The following is a 19,619-nucleotide window of genomic DNA, read 5'->3' on the forward strand; positions in this document are numbered from 1 at the left end:
ATTGGCCAAGGATGCAGTTGTCATTTCGTGTTTCCAAAGCCCAAGCCATTCCCAAATCCAAGTCGCTGGGCTTTCATGTGACTATACAACAAAATAGTGGCAGCTGTACCTTCTCAGATACTTTACTGATATCCAAAGTAATTGTGATTCAATGCACAGTTGGAATAGGAAGGGCTAAATACTCATCTAGATGCTTTTTGCCGGGCTCCAATGTCTCGATATAATCTTATCAAATCCTGTAGACATGTCGTTTTTCAAATTCTTCAGTATTAACTCAATAGGCCATTTTAAAATAGTGCCTGTTTTTCGGAGTAATTTTACGTTGTCTAGCTATCCAAATTTCTATGTGGAATCCAAACTCACTCAGAGGTAGTACAAGCATGTGCTTATAAAGGTTTAAGCAACTTTTATTGAAAATGGGACTTTGAATATAAGGATCAGCCCTGATCCAGTCAAAATGGCTTCATCTAGATGTTTGGGTCACTCTTAACATCATGGGGCAGTTTCTCCTCTTGTTATACTTACAAACTTTTGACATTATGTGTAAAGATTTTTTTTGTACGTAGGAAGCAAGAAAAATTCCTCCAGAGGAACGGTATCTTGAATAAAGCTAGAAATCCGTCAAAGGTATCCTTGTACATAGACAAATTTGTTCTAAGCTATTCACTTTCTCATACCATCATTGACTGATTGTCGCTTGTGGATCAACAATGGTATCGATATGCCAATTCGGCCGTCATCACTATAATTGAGCTCAAAATTTACAAAGGCATTAATCCAAGTTAGTAGTAAGAAATTCACAAAAAAAGTGATAAATATTTGAAGAGAATAGGAGTGCACTATGAACAGAAGCAAAGAAGTTGCATTTTGGAACTGAGGCCATACGATGTGGCAGCTCTCCCTAAGATTAATTAAAACAAGAGCTAAGAGCTCATATGGCACTTGTGACGAGGCATGCAGAGTTAAGAGCCAAGAGATCATATGGTATAAGCTCTAACAAAATTTTATGAATCAATAGATTGATTTAAAAAGGGAAGTAAGAGGCTTAATGCCGGTCAGGATTTAAAATGAGAGCTCTGAGTCACGATATCCTTCTAAATATCAAAATTCATTAAGATCCGATCACCCACTTGTACGTTAAAAATACCTCATTTTTTCTAATTTTTCCTCTCCCTTCAGCCCCCGAAATGGTCGAATCTGGGAGAACAACTTTATCAAGTCAAATAGTGCAGCTCCTTGACACGCCTACCAATTTTCATCGTCCTAGCACGTCCAGAAGCACCAAGATCGCCAAATCACTGAACCCCTCCCCACAACTCCTCCAAAGAGATCGAATCCAGTACGATTCTGTCAATCACGTATCAAGAACGTTTGTTTATTCTATCCACCAAGCTTCAACCCTATTCCTCCAGTCCAAGTGTTTTTCCGAGATTTCCCCTTCCAACTCCCCCAATGTCAAAAGAACTGGTCTGGATTCGAAATAAGAGCTCTGAGACATGAATTCCTTCTAAAAATCAATTTTCATTAAGATCCGATCATCTATTCGTAAGATAAAAATACCCCAATTTTCACGTTTCCCAAGAATTCCGGTTTCCCCTTCAAACTCCCCCCAATGTCCCAGGATCTGGTCGAAATTTAAAATTAGAACTTTAAAGCACAAGATCCTTCTAAATATCAAATTTCAATAAGATCTGGTCACCGTTTCGTAAGTTACAAATACCTCAATTTTCAAAATTATCCCCCCCCCCCAAATTCACCCAAAGAGAGCAGATCCGGTTCGGTTATGTCAGTCACGTATCTTAGACAGGTTTCTATTCTTCCCATCCAGTTTAATCCTGATCTCACCGATTTAAGTATTTTCTAAGATTTCCGGTCCCCCCCCAACTGCCCCCCCCCAATTACGCTTGATCCGGTTGAGATTTTAAATAAGAGATCTGAGTTACGAGGTCCTTCTAAATATGAAGTTTCATGAAGATCCGATCACTCCTTCGTAAGTTAAAAATACGTAATTTCTTCTTATTTTTCAGAATTAACCCCCTCCCCTAATAGAGCGGATCCATTCCAATTATGTAAATCACGTATGTAAGACTTCTGCTTATTTTTCCCACCAAGTTTCATCCCGATCCCTCCAATCTAAGCGTTTTCCATGATTTTAGGTTCCCCCACCCCAAACTTCCCCCAATGTCACCAGATCCGGTCAGGATTTAATATAAGAGCTTTGAGACACGATATCCTTCTAAATATCCAATTTCATTGAGATCCGATCACCCGTTCGTAAGTTAAAAATACCTCATTTTTTCTAATTTTTCAGAACTAACCCCTCCCCCAACTACCCCGAAGCAAGCGGATCCGTTCCAGTTATATCAATCATGTATCTAGGACTTGTGCTTATTTTTCCCAACAAGTTTCATCCCGATCCCTCCACTCTAAGTGTTTTCCAAGTTTTACATTTCCCCCTCCCAACTCCCCCCCCCCCCCAATGTCACCAGATCGAGTCGGGATTTAAAATAAGAGCTCTGAGACGCAATATCATTCCAAACATCAAATTTCATTAAGATCCCATCATCCGCTCATAAGTTGAAAATACTTCATTTTTTTCTATTGTTTCCGAATTAACCGGCCCCCCACTCCCCCCCAGATGGTCAAATCGGGAAAATGACTGTTTCTAATTTAATCTAGTATGGTCCCTGATACGCTTGCCAAATTTCATCGTCCTAGATTACCGGGAAGTGCCTAAAGTAGCAAAACCGGGACCGACAGACCGACAGACTGACAGAATTTGCGATTGCTATATGTCACTTGGTTAATACCAAGTGCCATAGAAACGGTCATTGTCAAGAAGCTGGCAGTTAAAATCCCTACGGATGATTGTTTTTCTGACTTGTATTGTTTGGCAATTTAATCAAGACACTTTGTATAATGGTGTGAAAGCCAAAGAAATTAAAAAATAAGGCAAGGCTATGATTTTTATAATATCTTTGATTTCAGCTTTCTACCTAAGTACATCAATAGTAAACAAAACTTTGACACACGTTATCCATAATATATTAAGCGTTAGACTTGAGGTGTTTTTAGATGAAAACAAGAGCCAAGAGCTCATATGGCACTTGTGACGAGGTCAAAAGAGCCCAGAGCTTCTTCCCACCAAGTTTCATTACGATTTCTCCACTCTAAGCGTTTTCCAAGATTTCCGGTTTTCCCTCCAACTCCCCCTTAATGTCACCAGATCCGGTCGGGTTTTAAAATAAGAGCTCTGAGACACGATATTTTTCTAAATATCAAATTTCATTAAGATCCGACAACCCGTTCGTAAGTTAAAAATACCTCATTTTTTCTATTTTTTCCGAATTAAAGGTCCTTCCAACCCCCCTCCCAGATGGTTGAATAAGAGAAGTGACTATTTCTAAGTTACCCTGGTCGGATCCCTGACATGCCTGCCAACTTTCATCGTCCTAGCTTATCTGGAAGTGCCCGAACTAGCAAAACTGGGACCGAGAGACAGACAGACAGACCGACGGAAATTTAAATTGCGATCTACGACTCTGGACTTACGATTATTTATCCTACCCTGTTTCATCCCGAACCTTCCACTCTAAGCGTTTTCCAAGATCTCCAGTGCCCCCCTCCCACTCCCCGTCAATCTCACCGGATCCGGTTGGGATGTAAAATAAAAGCTCTGCGACACGAGGTCTTTCTAAATAACAAATTTCATTAAAATCCAATCACTCGTCCGATAGTTAAAAATACTTCATTTTTTTTAATTTTTATTAACCCCCAACCTCCCTAAAGAGAGTGGATCCAGTTCGGTTATGTCAATGACGTATCCAAGACATGTGCTTATTCTTCCCACCAAGTTTCATCCTGATCTCTACACTCTAAGTATTTTCCAAGATTTCCAATTTCCCCCTCCAACTCCCCCAAATGTCACCAGATCCGGTCGGGATTTGAAATAAAACCTCTGAGACAAGAGGCCCTTCTAAATATAAAATTTCATTAAGATCTGATCACATGTTCGTAAGTCAAAAATACCTCATTTTTTCTAATTTTTACGAATTAAACCCCCCCCCCAGCTCCCCCAAAGAGAGTAAATCCGGTCTGGTCATGTCAATCAAGTATCTAGGACAAGTGGTTATTCTTTCCACTAAGTATCATCACGATCTCTCCGATCTCATCATCCGTTGGTAAGTTAAAAAATGCCTCATTTTTCTGATTTTTCAAATTACCCCCGACTCCCCAAAAGAGATTAAATCTGGTCTGGTTATCTAAATCACGTATCTAAGACTTGTGCTAATTCTTCCCACCAAGTATCATCTCAATCTCCCCACTCTAAGCGTTTTCCTAGATTTCCGGTTTCCTACTCCAACTCCCCCCCAGTGTCTCCACATCCGGCCAGGATTTTACTTAAGAGCTCTGAGACACGAGGTTCTTCTAAATATCAAATCTCATTAAGATCCAATCACCCGTTCGTAAGTTAAAAATACCTCTTTTTTTCTAATTTTTCCAAATTACAGAATTATGTCCCCCTCCCACCAACACCAAAGAAAGTGGATCCAATCCGGTTATGTCAATCACGTATATTGAACTTGTGCTTATTTTTCCCACCTAGTTTCATCCTGATCTCTAAACTCTAAGCGTTTTCCAAGATTCCCCCCCTCCAACTCCCCCCAATGTCACCGGATACGGTTGGAATTTAAAAAAGAGGTCTGAGTTACGAGTTCCTTCTAAATATTATATTTCATTAAGATCCGATTACTCGTTTGTTAGCTAAAAATACCTCATTGTTTCTAATTTTTTCGAATTAATCCCCCCCCAACTTCCCCAAGGCGAGTGGATCCATTCCAGTTATATCAATCACGTATCTACGACTTGTACTTATATTTCCCACCTAGTTTAATCCCAATCTCTCCACTATAAGCGTTTTCCAAGATTTCAGGTTTCCCCCTCCAACTCCCCCCAATGTCACCGGATCCGGTCATGATTTAAATAAGAGCTGTGAAACACGATATTCTTTTAAATATTAAATTTCATTAAGATCTGATTACCCATCTGTAAGTTGAAAATACCTCATTTTTTCTATTTTTTCTGAATTAACCGTCCTCCAATCCCCCCAGATGGTCGAATTTGGGCAGAGACTATTTCAAATTTATTCTCTACTGATCCCTGATACGCCTGCCAAATCTCATCGTCCTAGCTTATCTGTAAATGCCCAAACTAGCAAAACCGGGACAGACAGACCGACCGACTGAAATTACAATCGCTATATGTCACTTGCTAAATACCAAGTGTCATAAAAACAACAAGATATTGGCTTCCCCGCATTTTTTTCAATAAAATTGAATTGAAGAACGCATAAAACAAGAATTGCAAAACCTAAATACTGTAGAAGGTCTTAACACGATATTCCGTTGTAAATTTAGTTGACACCTTCTGTTAACCCTTTGTGCAGTTCCAGGTAGTTTAGTGATGTTTTCCATTTTGCTACTGAGAACACTTTGCCCAACTCTAACTTTTCTCGGAAGTCGCAATTCAAGCCCTGTGAAAATGGTTTTACGCAAACGATGAATTTTACTTTTAATTACTAAGTTATTACGCTAAAACTAACTTCCTAGTGGAAAAACTTGCCTATCTCACGTACTTACGTAATTCCTTCATGTTCAAAATTCCTTCACTTATTCCTTTGTGTTCAAAAGGAATAAATTGCAAATTTGTTGTATAAAAAGAAGTGTGACTGATGTCTTGTACATATACCTTGTAAAATACGCACTCAATTGACCTATACCTTGTATATATCAGTTATCTAAGTAAATACTTTTCATATTTGTACCAATTTTTTACTATCCTAAACTATCATTTAATTTAAAACCTACAGTAAAAGTGGTGCATTGAGTTTCCTTTCTTATTCTGAAAAACTCATTATTCAGTATATGAGGTGTGCACACGAAGACCATAATATGTACTTCTTGAGTATTATCATCTAAAGTACCAATATCTTCTTTTTACTCAACGAACATTTTAGTAAGTGTCAAGAAAATTGGTAATGTCTTGTAATAGCGTGGTTCTTCAAAAAACGATACGCAAAACTATAACGTAGCCATACCTTCTCGAGTCCTCGAAAGATCGTTTCGCTGTCCAGTTTCAATCGGTTCTTGCTCCGCATTTTTCTCGGCTAAAGGAAAGAAAAACACATGTCAAAGCTCATACAGATTAAATGGTACTAGAAAATACACAGGCATATATACCAACATAAAAAATGCAATTAAATATTAAAACTACTTGAATTTTCTCAAACAGAAGACCTGATTATGTAGTCTATTTTAACAGGTTAGAATTATCAAAGAAATATTAGGATCCATGTGCCAAAGAGATTCGCTTTCATAAGGCTTTGCAAGAACTATCGTTGCACACACAAACAATAAAAAACTTAAATATAATATTAACAAAACAATATCAGCAAATATATAACAATCTTCATTTAATTGAAAACAATAGCTTCAGATAGAGCTTTATAATAACACAGCTTCAGAAGCTATATACAGCTTCAGATATATAGAAATATTTATTCATCTACGCCAAACAAACAATACTAAACATCAAAAACATATTCGACATAGTATAACTTACTGAGGCTGACAAGAGAGCAAACTTTTACCTATCCCCTTTTAATCCTTTTAATCCAAGATTTATTGTTTTTGACACTTTTTGAAACATCTTTGAAAATTTGAAAACTTCAGTCTTTCCTGAATACCAGTAGTTTATGTAATTGTTATTATATATATATGTATATATATATATATATATATATATATATATATATATATATATATATATATATATATATATATATATATATATATATATATATATAACCTGTTCGCACTCTGCTTTTAAAAAAGAACAATTAGGTAATGACGCGTTATTTAGTTAGATGGCATAAGAGTAAAATGTTACGTGTATAGCTTTAGAAAAAAGATGGTTTTTATTTTTAAAGTTTTGGAGACTATAGTTCAGAAAGTAAGAAGGGTTTTATTTATGTGTTAAAATTTATAAACTTCACGCAATATTTATAACTATTTAATTTTATTTGTTTCACATATTTTCACGAGGAAATTTGTTTTCAGATACCTTGAAATTTCTTCAGTACAACAATCACCAAGCTCCTGCACAGAATTTAGATCCAAAGAGGCAATTTCATAAAGTATTCTCCCCCACTGCATAAGTAGTGATACTGCTACTACTAAATAAAATATGAGTCGGTTTTCTCCGAATAAACAAGAAACATTTAAGGTCGTTCTTACCCTTGGCATAAATACAGTGGAATATATATGAACTTCGATCCTTTGGTATAGGAAATGATCCCTCTTCGATAACTGCATACGATACTTCAATGAACCTATAAACGTCATTGGAAAAAGAAGTATTGGGTTTGTATTTCAATCCAGTTGCATCTGGAAATGCATTCTTCAGAGTAGCTAATTCCAGGCTAAATTCACCACAAAACGAAGAAACTGGTAATTCGAGACATTCTCCTCTTCCTTGAACGGTAAGGTACATCTTTGTTTTAAAATTCAGGCTAAAAGAACAAGTGCAAGATAGGTTAAAAGTTTACAAACAAATAAATACATTAGCCTACATAAGCAAAGGTGTTTCTGCAACTACTACTACTAGTACTAGCACTATTACTACTACTAGTACTACTGTAGTGATAACTATCAAGGCTGAGGATATTAAAACATACATCTAAGGAAGCGCTGAAGGGGAAATCCGAAATAAATCAGAACATTCAATGTGTATGCAGGTTGCTGATACAGGCATAGGAGTAATATTTTGAAACGGCTTATAATATCAAGATTAAACTTCCGGGGCATCATGAGGAGGATGATCAACTGAAAAACAAGCAACATGTACCTGCTACTACTGCTATTAATACTGCTTCTAAAACTGTTACTACTATTAATAACTAAACACTACTACTACTCTGCAAAATATCTACAAACAAGCAGAAATTAACCTGATTAGGGCTGACTACCTCCATTACTTCTCAAGACCAGAACATAATTTTCACTTTACTGAATACAAAATACATTTTAAATATTTTTCAACTTTTAAAAACCAAAAACTATTAAACTTTAAGGAGTAAATATCAGGCACAAAACCACGACTGAAAACTAAAACCCCTGTTACCCATATCCCCGATACCGACACATGTGACTCCGACATGCACATTATCGATACCTCTGATACCACATTAAAACCCTTTTCTCAGGGACTATGGAGGGTTATATAGTCACCAAAACCATAGCTATTGGACCTATGAACTATGTTGAACAAAATAGCTATCTCAAAATTTTGATCAGACGACTTTGGTGGAAGGGAGACTAACTGCCGCCCAGTCTTTTTGTTCACTTAATAAGAGTACTAGCAAACTTAATTTTCGGTTGAATGGGCAATTAAACATCTATCTGTGATGTTGTGGTCCTCTCTAGCCTTCGTAGAAAAAAGAAGACACATCAATGATACCTTTGCAAAAAAAGGATTTTCCAACTGGTGTTCAAGGTGGAGGACTATGTTCATTTCAATGTGGCACTTTCTATATTTTGATTCGACACCATTTTCGAAGAGATTTCAGGCTCTTTTTCAAAATCTTTATAAATTTGTTTGGCAACAAACTTTTACTTTAAGATTAACCGAAGCAATAGTTACCATTCCTGATTCAGTGTCAAATGGCAATTTCTTCTCCCTAAGAAGTTTTTTTCTCAAAACAAATTTATCAACTTTTGGTTAATATGGGCTGTGGTTCACTTTTGCAGCTACTGTTGCAACCATGATGCAGAAAACACATTTTGAATTCATTTTCACTATACTTCCACCATCCCCTCCCCTTAATTTGCAAATATATAGACCAATTTATATATTTCCAATGCATTTAGCCATGTCTCACTTTTGTTCCAACCCATGTACCCACAAATTGAATAAATGTTGACAAAATCAAGAAACCGAAAAAACATGGGAAACATACACAATTGTGTTCTTAACATGTTTCCTTCTCAACAGCATCAATTCTAGGCTAAAACCCTTTGCAGTTAAATCCATTTCAACAAAATTACAATATGGCAAAATAATTGAAATGTATTCAATTTTTACTACTAATTTATATATTATGGGATGGGTAAAGAATATTAAAGAGCTTTAGAGAATTATATAAGTAAGTGCATTAGGATTTTTTCAAAGTTGTTTCCTGAACTTTATAGTATCTTCTTTTGGGGGTAAATATATGACTGTTCATATTATTGACTTAAAGTGAATAAAGTAAATATATACCACCCGATGCCTTTTTTGTTCTCTTTACGAATATAATAATCGCTTTTATTGCAAATTCGAATTTAAGCACTTTTTGACATAACCTAACCTTATTATAAATAATTTTAGCACTGAGAAAATGTACTATTATTTTGTCGAAAACGACCGAGAACATTGCACTAAGAGAAAATAGTATTATTTTGTCAGAAAACGACCGATAACTCATACTTAATTAAAAATTCGTCATTTTTAAGAGCTCAAAAAGTGCTTAAATTTGAATTTACGATAGAAGCTATTATTACATTCGTAAAGAGCATCGATTGGTATGTTAACTTTATTGGTAAGTCATTAATATGAAAAGTCATATATTTACCCTTTTGGGTAGGCCTAACGGTACACCAATACCTTATTGATCTCTTGGGAAGGTATTTTGAAGGGCCCACTTCCATTCTGTCTTCCTCAAAAAGGTACTAGGTAGATGACCTGATATTATCTTAGTTAGGGCTCGGAATGATCCGGAGAATGATCAAAAATTTAAAAAAAAAGTCTGCAAGGAGCAACATATGTAAAAATAAAAAAAAATCCTTGTCCTTCCCGTACATTCTTCTAAATTCTGCCCCTTTTCTTAGGGACTAGGGGCAATCCCCGACCCCAATTTCAGAATATAGCCTGCATACAGTCACTTAGTTTGCAAATTTGCTTTAATATCCTTAAAGGGATCTTAAAGTAACATCTTATTCCTTATTAGCCTACAATAATTGCTTATAGAAACTGGATGCACAAAATAGGCTCACCAGGATAAAGTAAAAAACTATAAATTTACCTAAGCCAGTAGGTTTTGGCTGGACTTCATGATCGATAGCACAAACAAGGGCAAGGGGGAGGAGGTGCACCCATTTCCAAAAATTATATTTATAGATTTTCAATGAAAATCTCTTTGATTTTTATTGAAATAATTCATAAAATCAAAACTTTCTGGTAAATTTGAATGGATTGATAACATCTAAAGGGAAAATGCTAATAAAATATCAAAGTAGAACCTCTAGATTAATTTTTATCATCTTTCCATTATCACGGTTATTTTTCTTACAATTAATGCCCCCCCCCCTTTATCACATTCCAGATATAACCCTAGGACATTTGTCAAGAAAAGGATGATAGACTTTGTGGAAAAAGCCTTAAAAAAGCATTTTTATAACAGAACATTTTATGAGAAACAAATATATAAATGATCTTAAAGTAACAACTTACATGCCTAGTGCCATACTTCAGCCACTAGGCTGTTTTTGCATACAGACCCTCCCTGCAAAAATCTATGTAAAAGCGTGTAGGCTTATAGAAAGTAATCTCACCTAAACCCAATCTTCAAGAAAATTTCCACTCTCCGATTTCACACACTCGACTAAATCAAAACCACCAACCAATTGATATTCATATTACTCTGACTTATGATGAAATACATCTGGAAAGCTAAGCAAGTGTATTCTTTCTATATAGTCGAAAACAAAATCAAATGGGGTTTGGTAGGGAGAATTTCATCCAAAGAAATATGACATACCAATACCTAAGATACAAGTAACCACAATCAGATAAGATAGCAGGACATCAGACCGTGATCAGATAACAAACAAAGAGAAACACTGTTTTATTCCCAATGTAATTCTCTTCTGAGACATAATAATTGCTACCGTCATCATTCCGTACCAGCCCCCCCCCCCCTGTAATGCCTAAATAAAGCCCTAGGCTGTGTACAAAAATGTCCTAATTTTGTAGTTTGACTTTTTTATTTGGTATTTGGTTTTTACATGGTTGCACGAGTTCTCAAAAACATGATCAGAACCAGAACCGCTGAGAGATCAGAACCGCCACTGATTATTTGTGAAAAATAAGTAGAAAAAATAACATAAGGCAACATTAGGAGGTAGGGGCTTGTAGGCAATAATGACAGTAGTGACAATTACTGTATTTAGAAACATAATTAAACGAAGAATGGAAGGCTAGTAGTCTTACTGTGTTTGGCTATAATTCAATTCTACCCCTTTTTAAACTCAAATGATTATTGCAAAAAATTGAATCTTTAAATTAAGTTTAGAAATTTGAATCAATTTGAATTTACCTGCTTCAATTTAGATTAGGCTGAAAAGATAGTGCAAATAGTAAACATCGATTCTACATTATGTCTTAAAAAAATTAACTTACATTATGTGAAATTCAATTTCTTCATGCTCCACAGTCAGTAGCAAAATTAAGTATTATGTATTCCCTTTTTTATTTTTAGTTGATTTTTTTTATTATTTAGTTTTTTCATTTTTTCATTTCTTTTTTTGATTCTTAGATGTGTTTTTATTTTTGTTTATTTTCACTTCTTAAAATTTTATTTTTTGTTTCATTACTTTTTTATTTATTTTTTACTTTTTTTCTTTATTTTTGAATTTTTAAATATTTTTTTTTATGTTTCGTTGATTTGTCTATCATGACCATACCTATGTTAAGAATCCCGCTTTATGTTTGATCCACTATATTTGAAATCCGACTTTATATTTATTCAGTAAAGGAAACTTATGATCTTTTAACCTGTTTCATTCAACCCGGATGAATATTTATTCATAGTAATGTCACGGGCTTACAAAATGTTAAGCACGGCTGGAATATACAAATGAGGTCCGCATGGGAATATATGCCGCATGTATTCATAAGAAATCTGGCTGCTAGGGAAGTTCATTGCCTGATCTGGTTGCTAAGTAAACCAGTTATGCAAATGTGTATTCCTGGGCCTTGTCAACATCATACTACTCCAGTTTCTAATTGGGAATTTAATTTAGAACATACACTCCCGTGACCTATTTAATTTTTCTGGGAGGGGGCTTTGTATACAAAATAATTCCTTTTCGTTTTAAGTTTCAATTTTACTGCTTTCTTCAGGTTGATATTTTTATTTGTGATTGTTTTCAAATAATGCTAGGATACTCTTTACTCCCTATTGTCAAATTTCGCCTAAAAATTTCACTAAAAACTTTCCTTCGCACGGAAAATTCCCGTAGAAAGTCCCCTCCCCCTAAAAATATCCTACCCTAAAAAATCTCCGAATATTTCCCAATAACGAAACCTAGGCCATATATCAAACCCTTTCTTTGGAGATTATGAGAACAGAAAGAAATGCGACGAGTTCGAATAGCTTAAATTGTTTTTTCCGAAATATTAAAAAAAAGAAATGTAAAACAAATTTGAGGCCATTTTCCTTCTCCAGAAATTATCAGAAAAAAAAATCAAGTTCAAAATCACTCAAATTTTGGCGGTTAGTCGTAATTTTTTTGCGCAGTAGTCAACAAATACAGGTTATCCGCATAATCATATAGAACGCGGAAACCCATGATTGAATAAAATACCCGATAAGGAATTGCACCCTTACCATCGTGATTCTAAGTCCACCACTCTACCGACCAAACTACGAGCTCTTGTAATCTAATTTACCTGATTGACATTTTAGGACCCTTAATTGCATAATTAACAGCCTATTTCCATGATCAATGGACGGTCGAATCACCACTAATAGTATAGTTATTAGACCTTTCAGCTATGATGAAAAAAGGGCTATTGATCGGATGACATGAGATGAAAAGGGCCTTTAAAGGGAGAGTGAGGTTGGCTAGCTGCCCTCCAATATATTATTACTTGAAAAAAGGCACTAGTAATTTAATTTCCATTTGAAAGAGCTATTAAACAACTCTTTAAGGTATCTGGTAACCCGATACACCAGTTTCAAACAAGAGCTAAGAGCTCATATGGTATGAGCAAAATTCACAACTATTTGAGGTATCTGGTAACCCGATACACCAGTTTCAAACAAGAGCTAAGAGCTCATATGGTATGAGCAAAATTCACAACTCTTTGAGGTATCTGGTAACCCGATACACCAGTTTCAAATAAGAGCTAAGAGCTCATATGGTATGAGCAAAATTCACAACTCTTTGAGGTATTTGGTAACCCGATACACCAGTTTCAAACAAGAGCTAAGAGCTCATATGGTATGAGCAAAATTCACAACTATTTGAGGTATCTGGTAACCCGATACACCAGTTTCAAACAAGAGCTAAGAGCTCATATGGTATGAGCAAAATTCAAAACTCTTTGAGGTATCTGGTAACCCGATACACCAGTTTCAAATAAGAGCTAAGAGCTCATATGGTATGAGCAAAATTCACAACTCTTTGAGGTATCTGGTAACCCGATACACCAGTTTCAAACAAGAGCTAAGAGCTCATATGGCATGAGCAAAATTCACAACTCTTTGAGGTATCAGGTAATCCGATACACCAGTTTAAAACAAGAGCTAAAAGCTCATATGGTATGAGCAAAACTTCATAACTCTTTGAGGTATCAGGTAACCCGATACACCAGTTTAAAACAAGAGCTCATATGGCACATGTGACGAGGTCGGAAGAGCCAAGAGCTAAGAGCTCATATGGTATGAGCTCTAGCAAAATTCTAAGAATCAATAGATTGCTCTAAAAGAAAAATCAGAGGCTTAATGTCGGTCGGGATTTAAAATAAGAGCTCTGAGTCACGACGTCAAGCTAAATATCAAAATTCATTAAGATCTGATCACCCACTCGCAAGTTAAAAATACCTCAATTTTTCTAATTTTTCCTCTCCTTTCAGCCCCCCTTATGTTCGAATCGGGGGAAACGACTATATTGAGTCATTTTGCACAGCTCCCTGACATGCCTACAAATTTTCATTGTCCTAGCACGTCCAGAAGCGCCAAACTCACCAAAGCACTGAACCCCACCACCTAACTCTGCCAAAGATAGCGGATCCGGTCCAGTTATGTCAGTCAAATATCTTGGACTTGTGCTTATTCTGTCCACCAAGTTTCATCCTGATCTCTCCGCTATAAGCATTTTCAAATATTTCGAAGGACCCCCCCCCCCACCCTAATTACACTGGGTCTGGTCGGGATAAAAAATAAGAGATCTGAGTTTCGAGGTCCTTCTAAATATGAAATGTCATTAAGTAAGATCACTCTTTTGCAAGTTAAAAATACCTCATTTTTTCTAATTTTTAGAATTAACCCCCCCCCCCCCTCCAGCTCCCCCAAAGAATGCAGATCCGTTCCGGTTATGTCAATCCTGTATCTAGGACTTGTGCTTATTTTTCCCATCAAGTTTCATCCCGATCCCTCCACTCTAAGCATTTTCCAAGATTTTAGGCTCCACCCCCCCCAACTTCCCCTTCACCGGATAATGTCGAGATTTAATATAAGAGCTCCGAGACATGATATCCTTCCAAACATCAAATTTCATCAAGATCCGACCACTTCTTCGTAAGTTCAAAATATCTCATTTTTCTAATTTTTCAGAATTAACCCCCCTCCCATTCCCCCAAAGAGAGTGGATCCGTCCCGGTTATGTCAATCACGTATCTAGGACTTGTGCTTATTTTTCCCACCACGTTTCATCCTGATCCCTCAACTCTAAGCGTTTTCCAAGATTTTAGGTTCCCCCCCTCAATCCCCCGATGTCACCGGATCCAGTCGGGATTTTAAATAAGAGCTCTGAGAGACGATAGCCTTCCAAAATTCAAATTTCATTAAGATCCGACCACTCCTTCTTAAGTTAAAAATACCTCATTTTTCTAATTTGTTCAGAATTACCCCCCCCCCCCCCAACTTCCACAAAGATAGCGGATTAGTTCCGGTTAAGTCAATCACGTATCTAGGACTTGTACTTATTTTCCCACCAAGTTCCATCCCGATCCCTCCACTCTAAACGTTTTCAAATATTTTAGGCCCCCCCTCTCAATTCCCCCCAATGTCACCGGATCCAGTCGGGATTTAAAATAAGAGCTCTGAGACACGATATCCTTCCAAACTTCAAATTTAATTAAGTTCCGATCACTCCTTCGTAAGTTAAAAATACCTCATTTTTTCTAATTTTTCAGAATTAACCCCCCCCCCCCCCCAGCAGAACAAATCTGTTCCGGTTACGTCAATAACGTATCTAGGTCTTCTGCTTGTTTTTCCCACCAAGTTTCATCCCGATCCCTTCACTCTAAGCGTTTTCCAAGATTTTAGGTTTCCCCCTCCAACTCCCCCCAATGTCATCGGATCTGGTCGGGATTTAAAATAAGAGATCTGAGTAACAATATCCTACCAAACATCAAATTTCATTAAGATCCGACCACTCCTTCGTAAGTGAAAAATACCTCATTTTTCTAATTTGTTCAGAATTAACCCCCCCCCCCTCCAACCCCCCCAAAGAGAGCGGATCCGTTCCAGTCATTTCAATCACCCCAGCTCCCCCAAACAGAAAAATCCTTTCCGGTTATGTCAATAGCGTATCTAGGTCTTCTGCTTATTTTTCCCACCAAGTTTCATCCCGATTCCTCCACTCTAAGCGTTTTCAAAGATTTTAGGTCCCCCCCTCAATTCCCCCCAATGTCACCGGATCCAGTCGGGATTTAAAATAAGAGCTCTGAGACACGATATCTTTCCAAACTTCAAATTTCATTAAGATCCGATCACTCCTTCGTAAGTTAAAAATACCTTATTTTTTCTAATTTTTCAGGATTAACCCCCCCCCCAACTCCCCCAATCAGAGCAGATCCGTTCTGGTTATGTTAACAACGTATCTAGGTCTTCTGCTTATTTTTCCCACCAAGTTTCATCCCGATCCCTCCACTCTAAGCGTTTGCCAGGATTTTAGGTTTCCCCCCTCCAACTCCCCCTAATGTAATCAGATCTGGTCGGGATTTAAAATAAGAACTCTGAGACACGATATCATTCCAAACAGCAAATTTCATTAAGATCACATCACCCGCTCATAAGTTAAAAATACTTCATTTTTTCTATTTTTTCCGAAGTAACCGGCCCCCCACTCCCCCCCCCCCCAGATGGTCAAATTAGGAAAACGGCTATTTCTAATTTGATCTGGTCCGGTCCCTGATTTGCTTGCCAAATTTAATCGCCCTAGCTTACCTCAAAGTGCCTAAAGTAGCAAAACCGGGACCGACAGACAGACAGACCGACATTAATTTGCGATTGCTATACGTCACTTGGTTAATACCAAGTGCCATAAAAAAGAACAAGGAATTAGTATTCCCATGCAAAAGGTAATTTTCCTTGTAGTTCATGGTGAGGGACTCTAATTACCCTATACAAGGTATTTGACAATACTGATTGGAAGTGTAAAATTTCTATTTTTATCTGATGCCATTTTTGAGGGGTTCAGATTCTTTTGCGAAATCATCATAATTTTTTTTTTGCAATAAGCTTCTACTTACAAGATTAGCCGAAGTAAAAGTTACCATTCCTGAATCAATGTCAGACGGCAATTTCTTATCATTACACAGTTTTTCTTAAAACAGACTTTTCCACTTTCAGTTACTATGGTCTGTGGTTTGGTCTTTACTAGATTGAACCTACTGCTACAAAAATGGCTGTCTCAAAATTTTGATCGGACGACTTTGGGGGAAGAGGGACAAGCTGCTGTCCAATCTTTTCGGTCACTTAATAAGGGCACTAGCAAACTTAATTTTCGTTTGAATGGGCAATTAATGATCTCATTATGATGTTGTGGTTTCTTCTAGCCGTTATAAAAGAAAAGGAGACGTGTCAGTGATACCAACGAAAAAGTGTTTTTCCTTGGTGTTCAAGGTGGAGGACTATAAGTATTCTATATTAGGTTTTTGCCTATGTTGATTCCAATGGTGCACTTTTCATTTGAATTTGACACCATTTTTAAGGGATTTCACAATTTTCTCAAAATCTCCATAAATTTGTTTTGCAATAAACTTTTACTTTAAAATTAAACAAAACAATAGTTACTATTCCTGATACAGTGTCAAATGGCAATTTTTCTCTCTAAGAAGCGTTTTTTCTCAATAAGCATTTATTAACTTTTGGTTAATATGGGCTGTTGTTCACTCTTGCAGCTACTGCTGCAACCATGATGCAAACAAACAGTGAATTAACACATTTTGAACGCATTTCCACTATACTTCCACATCTCCTACCCCTAGTATGCAAATATATAGACCAATTTATATATTTCCAGTGTATTTAGCCATGTGTCACTCTTGTTCCAACCCAGGTACCAAGAAATTGAATAAACAGCCGAGTAACAAAATTAAGAAACAAAAAAAAAAAACGAACATGGGAAACACACACAATTGTGTTCCTAACATGTTTCCTTCTCAACAGCGAGAATTGAGAAAAAGAGGAAAACTTTAGCGTGAAGAGCCGGACTTTTTTACACGGAGCAATTTCTGTTCGTTTTAAGTTTTAATGTCGCTCCTTACTTTCAGTTAGAAAAAACTTTAATTTTTTTTTATTTAATTAGCAAACAGGAGCGTAGAGTTCTATGCAAACACTAAAAGAGCATATGCTGGATTTAAATGAAGTTCAACGATCATTTTAACTTGAGGTTATAACAACACGTACCATAATTGGCGACAACCTGGTTTAGTTCCCAACTTCATTTTAATAAAACGAATATTATCGTGTGGAGATCGTCATGCTTTACCCACGTGTTATGCATATATTACTTTATATCGATTCGATTAGAACCGATAATGAATTTGTTTAGTTTTTAAGAGAGTTTTGCCTTAAATTTTATTTAATAAATACAATAAATCATCCATTTTTTATCTTGTCATAATAAGATTACCGACGTACCTTATCCTTTCGTATTAGTTCAGGTCTATAAGAATTCACACCATTCCCAAATTTCGGGGGGACGGGTGCACCCCATTATCCACCCCCTGGGTTCATTCTTGCCTCTTTAGAGCCTGCTTGGTGTAAGATCGCTTTTCGTTTAGCGATATTTAGCAAGGTTTAAACGATCCCTCTGCAAAATATGTCCCAGTCATTTCATTTTTTTTTCTCATTATAGCCCTATAGAGTGGAATAGACCCATGTTTTTGTACAGTTCACTGTTTGAAATGCCAGTAGTCAAACAAATACCAAAAACCATCCATTAACAATTCCTCTAGAAAACGTCTAAAAAACAACTTCTTTTGCCTAATGAAGCGCCCATATTTCGGAACCGTGCCTGACATCTGTCATCGCTTCTGCTTCCAATATTCTAATCTTGGGTCATACTTATTTTCCACACCTTTTTTTGCTGTGAAACAATACTCTTGGCCTCAAGCATTTTTTTTTTACTTCTTCACTGCATCCATCATCTTGAGTAACCATTGAGTCACCTTTTACTGTTGAGTAACTTTCTAAATTTTGGGAAAGATAAAACAGGTAGTGCTTTGGCAAGTGCAATGTATAGCATTCCCTGCTCTTTCGATAAATTTCACATCGGTTGAACGCACCAAAAATTTTGGTAACGTTTTATTGAGAAACGAAATTCAATGGATAATGCGCTAAAATTTACAAAACCTCCATAAAGTTTTACCTCAGCTATAACTGAACATAAATTTTTTGTTCCGGATCCTTTTTTACAGTTCGAGGAAGCAACGGCTATTCCTAGCCATCAATGGTTCTATAAAAAAATTTTAAGCGAAAAACAAACGAAAAACCGAAGAGAATGGCAGCATCAAAAATTTTATCACGACATTATATAACAACAATATAATTAATTTCATCTTTAATTTTCAATTTATAATCAATTTACTTCTCTCTTTCTGTTAGTATAGCTGGCAGCTGTATATGGTATAATTGTCTATATATATATATATATATATATATATATATATATATATATATATTATATATATTGGCTGGTTTAATTTCGTTTTATCTACATTTTTTATTTATATTATTTTGGTTCTAGATTCTATCTGTATTTTTTTTTTATTCATTTTACGCTGAAGACGTCTTGTTTTATACTGGCGAAATGTTCTTTCAATTTTTGTTCTCCTCTTTTCATTTATTGGTCAAAGACCCGTTTGTTTGTTTTAGATTCCTTTCTTTGTTTTTTTTAACAAGGATTTAAAAATCTTTCGTTCGTCAAGAGCAAAAAATTCTCTGCGTGTGAAGCAGGAAAATATTGGGTTATCAACAATTTGGACCATGTCCTTACTTTGGGAGGGGCCCTGAAGGTTTTTTCTGACCCTTGTTGGGTTTTTTAATGTAACAATCATCTAAATCTTGAAGAAAATAGTCGATATTATGTAACAAGCCCCTGTATCGTGAAGAAAAGAAACCCCCATTACGTAACAACAAGTCATGAAAGATCGCGTCATCATTACATCTAATTATTGGACTATGATAAATTTCTTCACAAGGGGAACTCCCCCGCTTGACTAGCGGACTCTAACAAGTCTTTTTGCGTAACATCCAAAAAAATCATTTCCATAAGTAAACAATACTC

At 36.2% G+C, this 19,619-nt stretch overlaps 1 protein-coding gene across 1 annotated transcript in view; it reads right to left on the reverse strand.

Moving 5' to 3' along the window:
• LOC136042394 (uncharacterized) overlaps positions 1 to 19,619 on the reverse strand; it is a 50,939-nt gene that overhangs the window by 14,695 nt on the left and 16,625 nt on the right. Inside the window, exons 2-3 of the mRNA XM_065727374.1 lie at positions 7,296 to 7,570; positions 6,098 to 6,166 (exon numbers count right to left, since the gene is read on the reverse strand). Coding sequence (XP_065583446.1) covers positions 6,098 to 6,166; positions 7,296 to 7,551 — 325 coding nt within the window. The 5' untranslated portion in view covers positions 7,552 to 7,570. The remainder of the gene's footprint in view (positions 1 to 6,097; positions 6,167 to 7,295; positions 7,571 to 19,619) is intronic.

This window comes from Artemia franciscana, unplaced genomic scaffold, assembly GCF_032884065.1.
Source record: "Artemia franciscana unplaced genomic scaffold, ASM3288406v1 Scaffold_1224, whole genome shotgun sequence".
Classification (NCBI taxonomy): Eukaryota; Metazoa; Arthropoda; class Branchiopoda; order Anostraca; family Artemiidae; genus Artemia; species Artemia franciscana.